Consider the following 12,593-nt stretch of genomic DNA (forward strand, 5'->3'; position numbering starts at 1 on the left):
TAGATGGCAGCGCTTCAGGAACTAACGCACAAGTGGCTTGGGCATCGCTGCCTGCAACACGGCAACATCTCTGGGACCAGCAAGGTGCACGCGGGAGGAGGAGGACCTTTTGATTTTTACTTTAATTACATTTGAAATAAAAGGCAATGCTTATCCTTACAGTCCTGCTTCTTGCTGTAATTGAAGAGTTTCAGTAATGCTGTCATGCCTGTGCTGCTACTAAGGAAAATAGCAGAAGGTTTAGGACCTGGAGCACTCGCTTCTCCAAGGTCAAGCAGCACAGAGACGGGGGACAGAAGGGACAGGCAATGACTGTGTAACTAGTGAGGTCTTTTAGTCTATACATCACTTGTCACCCCTTATCTTTGAATGAACTGTTCATAATTAAGTAGCGTGACTGAAGATGTGAAATTCTACATGGCAAATACTGAACTTGCACCTCATTTATCTCTTTCAAGTGTTTAATGAATTTTCAGCTTCAGCTAATGAATAACGGCAATTTCAGGCCCATTGTTCTATGCAGAGAAATTTTTAATGGCCTATGGATAGTTTTGTACTTAGGAGCATGGTAGAGATTGCCAAAATACAAGAATACACTTTTTTTTTTTTCAGGAGATCCAACATTATCTTCAATATCAGTATACAGTTCATATTCACAAAAAAACCCTGAATGTACAATGCACAGAACCTGCTTTTTTGGGATAAAAACTAAACAAAAATTGCCTGCCTTCTCCTACCCTGCCCTGCAGGTAATAACCCATTTCAGTTTCCCCAACAGGTCCTTTTTGTGCAGAAATTTTGACCACAGCTGAAAGCTCTTAATTGCTAGCCATATACTAATAAACACACAGAAGAAACGTGGAAGCCCAGTCCTTTCTTCAAAGATGTCCCAAAATAAGGTAGATTAAAGGATAGGAATGGGGAGACTTCCACACTCAAGAACTTGGCATAAAGCACATTTTTTTTGTCACCGCTTTTATTGGAAAAGGAGCCATGAATGTTTCCACCGGCTCCTACTTCCACGGAGTAGGAAAAAGCCAGTCACCATAGCAGCTGTGCCTTCAGTTGGTTTCATCATTCAAGACCAAGTACAGAAGTTTAAATGTGGAGAATAAAGCATACACTTGCGTATACATATGGATTTATACTAAAATACTTAATAATTTGACCCCAGTACTTGAACAAATGGAAATGCACTTGCAGCACAGAAGGGTACTCTTCTTGCTAGCCAAAGCCGGAGCAAATGTGCTCTACTTCTCTTACCCACCCAAAGTGACCCCTTGCATCTCAAAAATGTAGCTAAAGTAAAATACTGACAAATAAAACTGTGGTTTTCAGTCACAGAAGCAGAAATGTACATTTAAAAACAATTGTTTAGCCAAAGAAAAAAGTTTTACTTGAAAACACAGGGTTTTTTAAACCTAATCTGCTAAAAGTTAATGTTTGTCTTGTCTTCAACTCCTTATTCAATTTACAATGAGAGAATTAGTGTGTTAATTTGGGGTTTAGACAGTGGGATGATATGAAGTCATCTGATCAAATACATAATGTCAAATACGTAACATGCCATACCCTAACATGGCCAGATGGGAGACGTGGAGGGTTTAATAGCTCATCCTTGTCTATTGCTTGGAGGCGAGTCCCAGACTGCTGTAGCGTGTCTGTGCAAGGTCTGATGTAGTCACTAGAAAAGATGGAATAAATTGCTTTTAGAAAAATGTTGCAAAATTAATTTAAAGATCCTGCTGGCAGCTCCAGTCTTCAGATTTGTAAGCTTTTGCAAATATTTTCTTTTGGAAGTACAGCGCCTGAACCAGATTTCCTGCATATGCTATATAGGCTTGCTTTTCTTGGCCATCTCAGAAATACCACTAATCATGATCAATAAGATTGAAAATCATTGTCTGTCTTGATCCATAATGTTTGTTGTAACTTCTGGCTTGATGTCTTTTCTACTACATGCCTTCATTAAAAACTCTGGATGTTAATTTCTGTCATATTAGCATTGGGAAGTTAACTTCAGTCTGGGAGTTAACCAGCCTTGTTCTGAAATCATAAACATGCTTCAGTGGGAGTGCCTGCAAATGTCTTTCTGTAAACTGGCTTTAATCCTGTCATATGACAATCATAAGGATTGCCATTCTGGAGGCACAGCTCATCTTGTAGTACTCCTGGTGGCTGCCAGGATCACAGCCTTCAGACATGTGTATTGGACAACTAACCACAGAATCCCAGACCGGTTGAGGTTCAAGGGACCTCTGGAGACCACCCAGTCCAACCCCTGCTAGAGCAGGGTCTCCCAGAGCAGGTTGCACGGGATCACATCCAGGTGGGTTTGAATGTCTCCAGAGAAGGAGACCCCACAGCCTCCCTGGGCAGCCTGTGCCAGGGCTCCGTCACCCTCAAGGTAAAGAAGTTCTTCCTCATATTCAGAAGGAACCCCCTGTGCTGCAGTGTGTGCCCATCGCCCCGTGTCCTGTCCCTGGGCACCGCAGAAAGGAGCCCGGCCCCGTCCTCTTGGCACCCGCCCTTAAGGTGTCTGTAGACGCTGGTAAGGTCCCCTCTCAGCCTTCTCCTCTCCAGGCTGAGCAGCCCCAGCTCCCTCAGCCTGTCCCCATCAGGGAGACGCTCCAGCCCCTCATCATCTTTGCAGCCCCTTGTTGGACCCTCCCCAGTAGTTCCCTGTCTCCCCTGAACTGGGGAGCCCGGCACTGGACCTAGCACCCCAGATGTGGCCTCACCAGGCCAGTTAGGCATCTTCTATCTGAACTTTGCTGATGGAAAAGACAGGGTGGGTTTTCTTTCCAGAAAACTGAGTGAAGTGTATTCAGGTAACTTCAGGTTTGTCCTAAGGCAGAGGTGACTGCTGCTAGCCAAGAAACCTGCTGCCCATATCAGTGTTAGAAATTGCGAGAGGATGGATGCCCTGCTGCTTCCCTCCAGTGGTCCAAGGGCATCAGCTGAAGGCTTGGCAGGAGGGCAGGGAGATCATGACTTCTAACTATTCCGCTTTGCTTCAGCTCAGAGTGAGTGAAACTGGCATCACTTTCAGGTGGAGCAGCCCTAGCAAGCTCAATCTGAGACTCTTCAAATTGAATTCTTATCTTATAAAAAACAAGGCCTTTTCAAAAAGCCACATTTCAAAATGAAACTTGTTTTTGAAAGGAAAGCTACTTTTAAGTCAATAAAATTCAAAGCATATTGAATTTAAAGTATATTACGAGGAGACGTCTGCCCATTTTCCTATTGGTGATTACAGTCAGGCTGATCAGATTGCCATGTCTTGGTAACTATTTTAAGTGCTGAAACTTGAAGTTGTATAAGTTTAGTTCTGCTCACTCCTGTTCATTCCAAAGGACTGTAGTATCTCCGTATGAAAAGTGTTTCACAGGAATAATGTGTTTATTCTGCATTGTGCTTGTCAAACGGAACCATTTAGCAATTGTTTCCTACATTTGACAAAATGATGTCCCAAAAATGTGTACAGTTTAGCATAGTCCTAAACAATTTCTTTATGACAATTTGAGACACTTCTTTTCATGCACTTGTGTGCTAATCTATATATACTGGTTCTACCAACTGCTGTGTCCCATTCTCTGTTTTGTTCTACTGAAGTTTTATGCTACACTGAATACAGTTTTGTTACTGAAATAGATGGGGGGGTTATCTTTAATTTTTTTCCTCAGGAATTGCTTTCTGTCTGCTTTTTAAACCAACTATATAGGACATATTGTTGCAGTTTAGGTTCTCTGAACTTTTAAGAAGAAGTATATTCTTCAAGCTTTTAATGAATCCTTTCAAAGTGTACTTACAAAAGAACAGGCCACAATAAAATGACCGCATTTAAATAACTATAAAACCTGGACAGTGAAAACAAATCTACTTTAATTTTCCAAGATGTCTATTATCATCAGGTTTGTTAATGTGCCAAGATATGCCAATGGGACCCAATTGGCAGCACTTTTATATCGGTCAGTTTTACTTACTTAGGTACACGCATGCGTTCTATGAAACACTCTCTTAAGAAACCCCATCGTACGTGGCGGTTGAAGGATCAAAGGCATAAGAACCCAAGTCCAGGTAGTATTGTGCTGTGTCTCTCAAAGCTGTCCATGATTCACTAACCTGAAGCAGATCAAAACAGAAAAGAATATTCTGAGCTTTGATAATGAATAAATCCAGTGTGTGACTACTGAGCAACCTCGCCTACGTTGATAAATTGGACAGATTTCCTCCCTGGCCCCAAAGAGTTACTGTTACATGTCAATCCTGGACCTGTATGTGCTGCTTTTTTTTTTTTTTTTTTTATTTTAAATAGGTGTTGCAAGATGATGGAAGAAAATACCTGTTCAGCCACAATGTATCCCCATGCATTCTGGCTGCTGCTTGGGTCCCAGTAGTTCTGAGAGTATGGTATCTGTCGTTTAAGTCGCATAAATTGATTTGCTGATTCTTCTGTCAGAAAAGGTGCTCCAAGGACACCTGACATGGAAGCTGAGAAACATTTGTAATATCAGAAAAATATTTTAGAAAGCGCACTTCAAAAAACTTATTTATACCCCAGGAGCATGTCTTTGGATGTGTAGTTCATTTAGCAGAAATCAAAGATGGTCCTGCCTTAGATCTTCAGAAAGACTTTTGGTGTTTTTAAGCCTGAAGTTAATACAACAGCTGCTATAAATCATTATTTTGCTGTTGAATCCAAAGTAAAGTCACAATCAAATTAAGGCACTCATTTATTTTTAATACAAGGTTTTATGACCAAAAAAACCCCCTTAGAATGGAGTTATGCTAGTCTCAGGTGTGCTGAGAAGCCTCAAGAGTTTTAAAAAACCCTAAACCTATCTATGAATTTAAATATGCCTTCTAAACCTCCTGGTTTATTCTGATTAGTAGCAGCATAGAAATTGCATGCATGGAAATTCCTCTGTAAGCAAAATATATTGCACTTCTAACCTTGTTATTGCATTGCTTTAGACAGCTTCTGAGGTCACCCCAGGTGCCAAAGCACTTCTTGTAGATCATCTTGAAATAACCATTCTACCTAAGAAAAAGGGCTGAATTCCTCATTAACTTCATATGAAAGTTTCTGGTACGGGAAAAGTCTTTTCTTTTTAGTCTCCAGTCTTTGAGACACAAATTCATTTGGTGCTAAACTGGTCTGAAACAACATGTCAGTACGAATCATATGATTTTTTAATGAACCAATGATTAAGTTCAAGCTCAGCTACATCAACAAAGCTGAGGCCAGTGTCTGTAAACAGCTGTGCTCCAATTTAATGAAGTGGGTTTAGATGGACACCTGAGGGTGACCTGCACACTCTTGGTATAGATGGGCCAAGAACTTGAACCCCTCCCTGTTTTGTCTTATAACGGGAGCTCAGCAGGGCAAGCTCCGGCCTCACCGACAGCTCTCCAGTGCCCTTATTTCTGAATTTCTAGGGGGGGAAATCTAACTGAGAATGTCAAACGTTTGCTTTCATGTGCAGTGCTCAGCTGAATCCAGTTCGCTTACTATTATTGCTAGCTTTGCTGATCGCCCGCAATGTGGTCACTCGAGTTTTTTAAATAGAAGAAAACATACGCTGAATGCATATATGTCGCAGATATATAAGCTAAAGTATTTGCTGTTCCTTTTCACTTTGCTTCTTTTTGAAGCCAAAAAACGTTTGAAAAGAGTGTGACAAAATGCTTGACTATGCAGTAATGAACTAAAAAAAGGAGTGGAGTTAGTTGTCATCTTCGCTTTTAACAAAGACATGAAATACTACTTTAGAAAATTTACTTAGCAAGCAATGACAGTCCCTGTAGTTCTCTCCTACCGCAGTTTCTTTAGATTCCAAGTTACTATAATCAGAAACTGGAGGAAGAAATTCTGGAGTAGGGAGTTTTCAAGGAATGCCATCTTTAAAAATGTTAACAAATCCATGGAAAAACTGAAATTCAGACACTTGGTGTGAAGACTCTTGTTGTGTGAACTGCTCTTCCCCCTTACAGAACGGAGGAATAGCTGCTTCTGTGCTTCACAAAACAAGTAAGATTTTGGCCTGGGTAAGAAAAAAATATATTTCTTGCATTTGTCTGTTAAGCTGCTACACTTCTGGTTTGGAGTTGTACAAGATACACTAAGCTCGTGCCAAATTTCATTATTTATCTGGCAATTTGCTATTTCTATCCCATAGATAGAAAATCTATGACCTGGTAACTTATCTTCAGTGAGTTTTGCTTTGTTGTGGGTGGGGTTCTTTGTCTTGAATATTTTGTAAGTTCATGATTACATTTCTGGATGGGGATAACTGAACTGGGTTCAGTAATTGTCTCAGGAATGGGCTTCGCTTTTGTTTAGATGTACATATAGTTAGTAAGGGCCATTAAACATTAGATTTTTATCACCAATATGTGCTCTGGCCTTCTCGTTTGGCAGTAAGCTAGAAAAAAATACTACTAAGTAGCTCTGGGTTTTTGTGTTTCCTTTCCCTGCTGCCAGCATCTTCATAACAAGAGCTTGCTGCTCTGCTTGGTGGGACGGTGAGATGTTGTCTTGGCTGCTGTGGTGTAGAGTGCTGCATCTTAAGGTTATTAACTTTCAATTTTTAATATCTGGTCTGCTCCAGCTGCACCTGTATCCAGTGAGAGATGCCATCCCTAAGAATACAGAATATTCACTTTGTTTAAAGTGCATTTGCCTGCTCCAAGGAGAGGCAGGGAGGTCAGCTCTGCTTTTGGCTGCTTTTGTCATCGTTGACACCCAGCTCTTGTTCTTTTCTAGGTGGTATCTCAAACCTTTCTGCCTCTCACCTTTAGCATCTGGGAACCATCTCTGCAGGGCTTTTCCCTAACTGCTGGGGCACTCCAAAGATGTGTAAGTAGCAGAAGAATAGAATCATAAAAACGTATAGGTTGGAGAAGACCTTTGAGATCAAGTCCAACTGTTAACCCAGGACAGCCAAGCCCACCACCAAACCACATCCCTAAGCACCACATCTACATGGGTTTTAAACACCTCCAGGGATGGTGATTCCACCGCCTCCCTGGGCAGCCTGTGCCAGTGCCTGACCACCCTTCCCATGAACAAATTGTTCCTGATAGCAATCTACACCCGCCCAGCACAGCTTGAGGCCCATTCCTCTCGTCCTGTTGCTTCTTACTTGGGAGAAGAGACGGACCCCCATCTCACTATAGCCTCCTGTCAGGTGGCTGTAAGGAGTGATAAGGTCCTCCTCCAAGCCTCCTCCTCTCCAGACTAAATCAGTAAGTGCCTTTATGTTCAAGCTGATCCTTCAGGCTCAGTTCATTCTCCCTTCATCTTACTGTAAAGATCGTTACATGTCTCCGAACAGGGCAAACTCCATTCTCCTCCAGAAGAACTCCGCTGAGACCATTTCTAGAGAAACTAGAAATACTCCTGTTGGTCTTTCACAGGGACTACACAGACAAGCAGGGTTGTGTGTCTGCTCGTGCTCTGGCAGAGCTCAGGGAAAGCAATGTCTTAAAGCTCTAACGTAGACCTGGGGGCATCAGACCAGATGTCTCCATCTGAGTAGCCCCCGTGAACACGGTGTATTGTCTGCCGCAAGTAACCTACATCTTGCTTCAATTTCAGTTTCTCAGACCGGGTGTCAATTCCCCCCATCTTTTGAACAGCTTAGTAAAAGATTGTGGAAGAGTTTGTTGCTCAGGTAGGTGCTTTATAAACACAGCCTGTTCCTGGAGGACTGCAGCCCTCCATCTTGCAGAAGACTAGCACAGAAGCCAGGAGAATGGGGTTTCAGAGCACCTGGGTATCAGGCAAGAGGGAATTAAGAGCAGGTGGGTAATGTTAATGAAATGGCTCACAGTGCATAAAGTTGAGCTGAAGAAAGATGGAAGAATTTCAAATTGTAGTGAAACAAAGTTAAGTCACTGTAAAGAGCGGTCAGACATACTGTACATTAAGGTTTTTTATTTGATACCATTTTCCCTCTTATATAAATATGTTATTTGAAAAGCACATTTAGGAATTAATGACCCAAAGGGAAAATAGGAGGAATGTGTGTGGGTAGTGACTATTGCAAGGGCTGTATCAGTTGCTACCAGTTTGTGTTTCCTTTCATCATCTCTTGAAGATTCACTCAGTGTTCTCACATGAAAAGCAAATTACAGAAAAAAATGGGCTGGTTTTAGCAAGCAGATATTTAGCTCATGTAATTATTGCCTTCAGCAGGTAGTTTTGTCTATCCTGTACACCCAAACAGATTGTCCAGAGGGAAAACTATTAGAAATCGTTACTGCTATCATGTCTTCTGAGCACCTCATTTTAGATTAGTGTGAACTGGAATAAGAATAAATATGCTGGTATATAACTTCACAGAGGGGAGATGGTCATAGAACCTTGTCATCTTTGTGTACTTACACCAGCATTAGCTATAAAAAAAACCACCCAATCCTGATTATGAAAAAGGCATATCAAAGAGCTTGTCATGTCAAGGTAATAATAAAAACGTATTACAGTATAGCAAGCAAAATGCACTTAAAATATAAAATCAACCTGTGTAGTTCTTAAGTTATTGTGCATTAAAATCTTTTCATACTAGACTCGAATGGAAGCTGAGCTCTGTTGTGCAAGGACAGATTTCTAGAAAGCAAGATATTTAGCTGGGTGCAACCGCAGAATCTTCCCAGGAAGACATCTTTTCCTGTCGGCTGAACATGCAATGACCCACTTCATCACACGGTTGAAAAAGTGAGTATGGGATTAAATTTTGACACCTTAGCCTGCTTAGGCACCCATTTAATTGATATACTTTTTTTCTCTTTTAAAAGCTAAGTATGAGCCATTGTGTGTTTAGCAGTCTTTGGGGAGAGCAGCCAAACCACCATTTGCATGTGTAATTGGCAGAGTTAAATGACAAGTCAAACCTTTAAACTTGCTTTAGTATAAGTTATGCATCGAAGCTGCCCCCTTGCAGCCCCAGGAGCCTTATTTACCTCAATCAGCAGTATTGTGTAAGTGGTGAGGAGCATTCTCAAGGCTTGGGACAAAAAATTATCCCTGGTGTGCATCTACCCCAGGGAAAAGTGGTTCACCTCTGATTTGCTGCGATATTTACAAAAAATTTGACAATTACTTAGCAGCACTTCAGGCACTCTCTATGCACGTTGTCATATAAACTGGAGCTATTTGTTCTTCCCCCTAGTTTCTGAAGACTATTGCAAGTTTCTGACAGCCTGAAAACCTTTTGCTGAAGGTATTTATATCAATGGAATTTAAATGTCAAAAGTTGGCAATTGCTCTGGCTCCTTTCCTTTTTTGTCTAATAACTCTTCTTATTATCGGCTTTGGTGATTGTCTGGTCAAAATGTCAGCTCACAGGAGTAAGGCTGCGGCTCTTATCAGCACTTTAAGGACAGATCTTGGACAGAGGCTAAACTTGGACAGAGCTAAACTTCAACCTTGGACACTTTAACCCTGCTGAGGTGGCTGGTGCTGACGTGTTGGGAACTTTGAAAAAGTAAATCAAATGTTGCAGGTCAGGTGTGTTTCTTAAGGTTGGAAATGAGACAGAATGGACTCACACCCCCACCCCTCAATGCTTCAGCTCTCTACATTTCTAAATCCAGAAAAGATTCCCAAAGCCACGCCCCAGGACTCGGTCTGAGGATGCAGAATACCACAGCGCAACAGTGCAAGTGCTGGAAGAAAAGTGTAGAAGCTGGTTTTCTCTTCGCTAAAGTATTTCTCTAGGTTACGTGGCACACCATGGAAATCAGGATGTGGTTATCAGCACTTTGCTTACATGGTTGGGTGGCAGCAGGGACAGACTGTTGGATCCCGCAGGCCACCTCTGGGCCACGTCACCTTTTCTCAGTTGACAAGTACAATTACATTAAACACCTGCATATTGCTTTTTCAAATGGTGAAAAAGAAATGTGCATATGCACATTGGCCATGTATCCCGAAGTGTTTGGATGGTAACAGATCTTAAAATAAAATTAGATCAGTTAGATTTGCTAACACTTGTCAACAGCAAAATTTAAAGTCACTGATTAAGTGCTTCTACACTGCTTGTACCACCCAGTCTCTGAAATTTTGGCCTTCTCTGTTTATTTTTAAAGCTTGAAATACGGTAGTGTCTATTCTTTGGCAGTTCTTAATTTTACAGCACAGGACACAAGAGCTCTCTGGTTCAAGAGATGAGAGCTCAGTCATTAGCAATCATTAGGGCTATAGCATCAGCCTCCCTCCCTCATCGGCAGAGGCAGACAAGTTACAGACACTTAATGCAGAATTAGCTATTGAACATATTGCTGGTGTGATGCCAGGGGTCAGGAAAGTTGTCAGGTGTGGGTAAATAGCAAGGCAATTTGGCAAAAATCCTAGATAATCCTAGGGAAGGAACTACTTCCCCTGCAGCAAAGTATTAAATAAAAAAAATAAAAAAAAAAAAAAAGCATTGCTCCATTGGTTCTGCTCAGTGGGTCCTGGCAAAATTTCCTTCCTAAATCTGTATGTGGCCATCAGTTTAACCTTGAGTGAATGGGCAAGACACCATATCAGACATCTGAGAGACTTCAGTAATGAGCCCAATGCCAGGCCACCATGCTCTTGTAGTCCATCCCTCGCTGCTGCGCCCTGCAGAGGCTAACCAGCCAGCCAAGAGCCCGGGAAGTCTATTCCCGGACATGTGCGGATGGTTTGCTATGGGGAGGGATTTATAGCAGCTGAGTTGAAGGTGTGATGAAGAGTCAGGGTTTCATTAGTGAGCCTTACAGTCTCCATTTTAATTCACCACCACCTTGGTCATTGCTGAAAGGATTCACAATTAATGAAAAACAGAACTGTTTGTGACCAATGAAACTTTTTTCAAGAGCTCCTTAATAATCAGTAATTAATTCCTTCCTGCCTTTTGAAGAAAGGAGCCAGGGAAAGAGGGTAAACGAATCTGTTAGGAAAGACAGATGTAAGGGTGGTGAAAGCAAAGATAAGCCTTCCAAAAGGAGGGACAGCAGGCTGCTGTGCTCCCAGCTTGGCTTCAAGTGATGCTGCTTGTGTTGTGATGGGAAATGGGAAGAAGGTGAGGCTCAGGAAGGCAGACAAGGATCCAGGAACAGCTGCAGTTCAGTGAGTGCAAATGAAGGGGAAAGGAAGGTTTCTAGGTAAGCCCTAACTTGCAGAAGAGAAAAAAGGGCCCTTTCCACCTCCACCCCTCCCTGCAGAGCCTCACTGCAGCTGAAACTTAGGCTTGTATGACCAGGAAGAGAATTTGTCCCACAAGAGCGAGTACACCTGACTGTGGTCCCAATTTATAAAGCATCTTTTTTTATTAATTCATGATTAAGCATTGGATAATTCTGTCTACCTCATTTTGCCTTAGCTCTTCACATCAGGTATTTGCTACACGTGCGCTGGAGCGCTCAGATCTAAGAAATGCCTTTAATGCATGCATGTGGATGGAGCATCTTTCCATGATGCAGGCAATCACCTGAGAAGTCACCAGTTGCTTACTGCCTGCCTGGTTTGTTCTAATTTAGTGACGAATAAATTAATCTCACAGCCTGTGCTTCACTGATCATCGACTGTACCAGTCTGTGCTGCATTGGAAAGAACATTTTTCCAGCCTTGGTGATGCTGCAGCCCTGCCCCATCCATTTTCACTCTGGTCCAGGTTTTACAGGGTGAGTCTGGATTTTAGGTGCCTTGGTTGCAGGCTGCTGTGAAGGTTCAGGGATCACACAGCCAGAGAGCTTTAAAAAAAAATCAGTCTCCATAAGCAATTCAAATCAGACCTCCCAGAAATAGATCATCATGGGTCTTATAAATGCATGTGAAATTGTTTCTTACAAACAATAGACATTGAAATCAGAATAATGTTTAGGGAAGAGTCCAGAAAAACGGCATTAAGCTTTTTCTACAATTTTAACAGTTCAGGATATCATCCTGTAAGAATCCCTTTCAGTCAGGAATGTATCCTTGCTGCTCGTACCTGAGGGCTTGAGCAGTAAGAAGTTCAAAAGTAGTCACGAGGAGCAGAATCAAGACTGTATTTCACAGAATTTGCTATGCAGTCTTGTGCTCGCCCACTCTCCCATATGTCCCTGTTGCAGCAATTTCCAGTTAATTCTGCTCCATCAGTGCTGTTCTGGTGGCAACACGGGGTTTCTTGCCAGCTGACTATTTAACAAGCCAGAAGGGAATGACATGAGACAGGGTGCCAGGCACTTACCTGTAAACAGCAGAGCAGACGCTAAAATTTGAAACATTTTCAGAGCTCTGGCAGATTATCCAGAAAGTATTTCCTTTGTAAAGTGCAGGCAGTCATACGGTTTTATACTTTGTTATCTTCAGGTTTATAAATCATTTACCAGATACCTGTAAATCGTTGGTGCGGGCAGAGGGCAGGGTACAGTGCTTAGCTCAGATTTGTCCTGTACACCTCTGTTTGTACACTTTGGACTCTGCAAACTGAGCCTCTAATGAGCAATAATGGCTCATTATCGTGGGGATGCATCAACTTTTTCATAAGCTTTAGAATGCAAAATAGCACATTGGGCTGGTTCTGTGGGCGCTGTATGGGCAAGTGGCGGCGAGTCAGTCTTCTGCATGATGGTTTTCC

The 12,593-nt window shown here is 42.1% G+C and overlaps 1 protein-coding gene across 1 annotated transcript; it reads right to left on the bottom strand.

Annotated features, from left to right (window-relative positions):
• Window positions 1-510: 510 nt before the first annotated feature.
• C2H3orf85 (chromosome 2 C3orf85 homolog) lies at window positions 511-12,311 on the bottom strand. The gene is made up of 4 exons (XM_037378199.1): window positions 12,204-12,311; window positions 4,346-4,494; window positions 3,987-4,125; window positions 511-1,684 (listed from the first exon to the last, which is right to left on the bottom strand). The coding sequence occupies exons 1-3, from the start codon at window positions 12,238-12,240 to the stop codon at window positions 4,021-4,023; spliced, it is 291 nt and encodes a 96-aa protein (XP_037234096.1). The 5' UTR covers window positions 12,241-12,311; the 3' UTR covers window positions 511-1,684; window positions 3,987-4,020.
• Between the last annotated feature and the right edge of the window lie 282 nt (window positions 12,312-12,593).

This window comes from Falco rusticolus, chromosome 2 (genome assembly GCF_015220075.1).
Source record: "Falco rusticolus isolate bFalRus1 chromosome 2, bFalRus1.pri, whole genome shotgun sequence".
Classification (NCBI taxonomy): domain Eukaryota; kingdom Metazoa; phylum Chordata; class Aves; order Falconiformes; family Falconidae; genus Falco; species Falco rusticolus.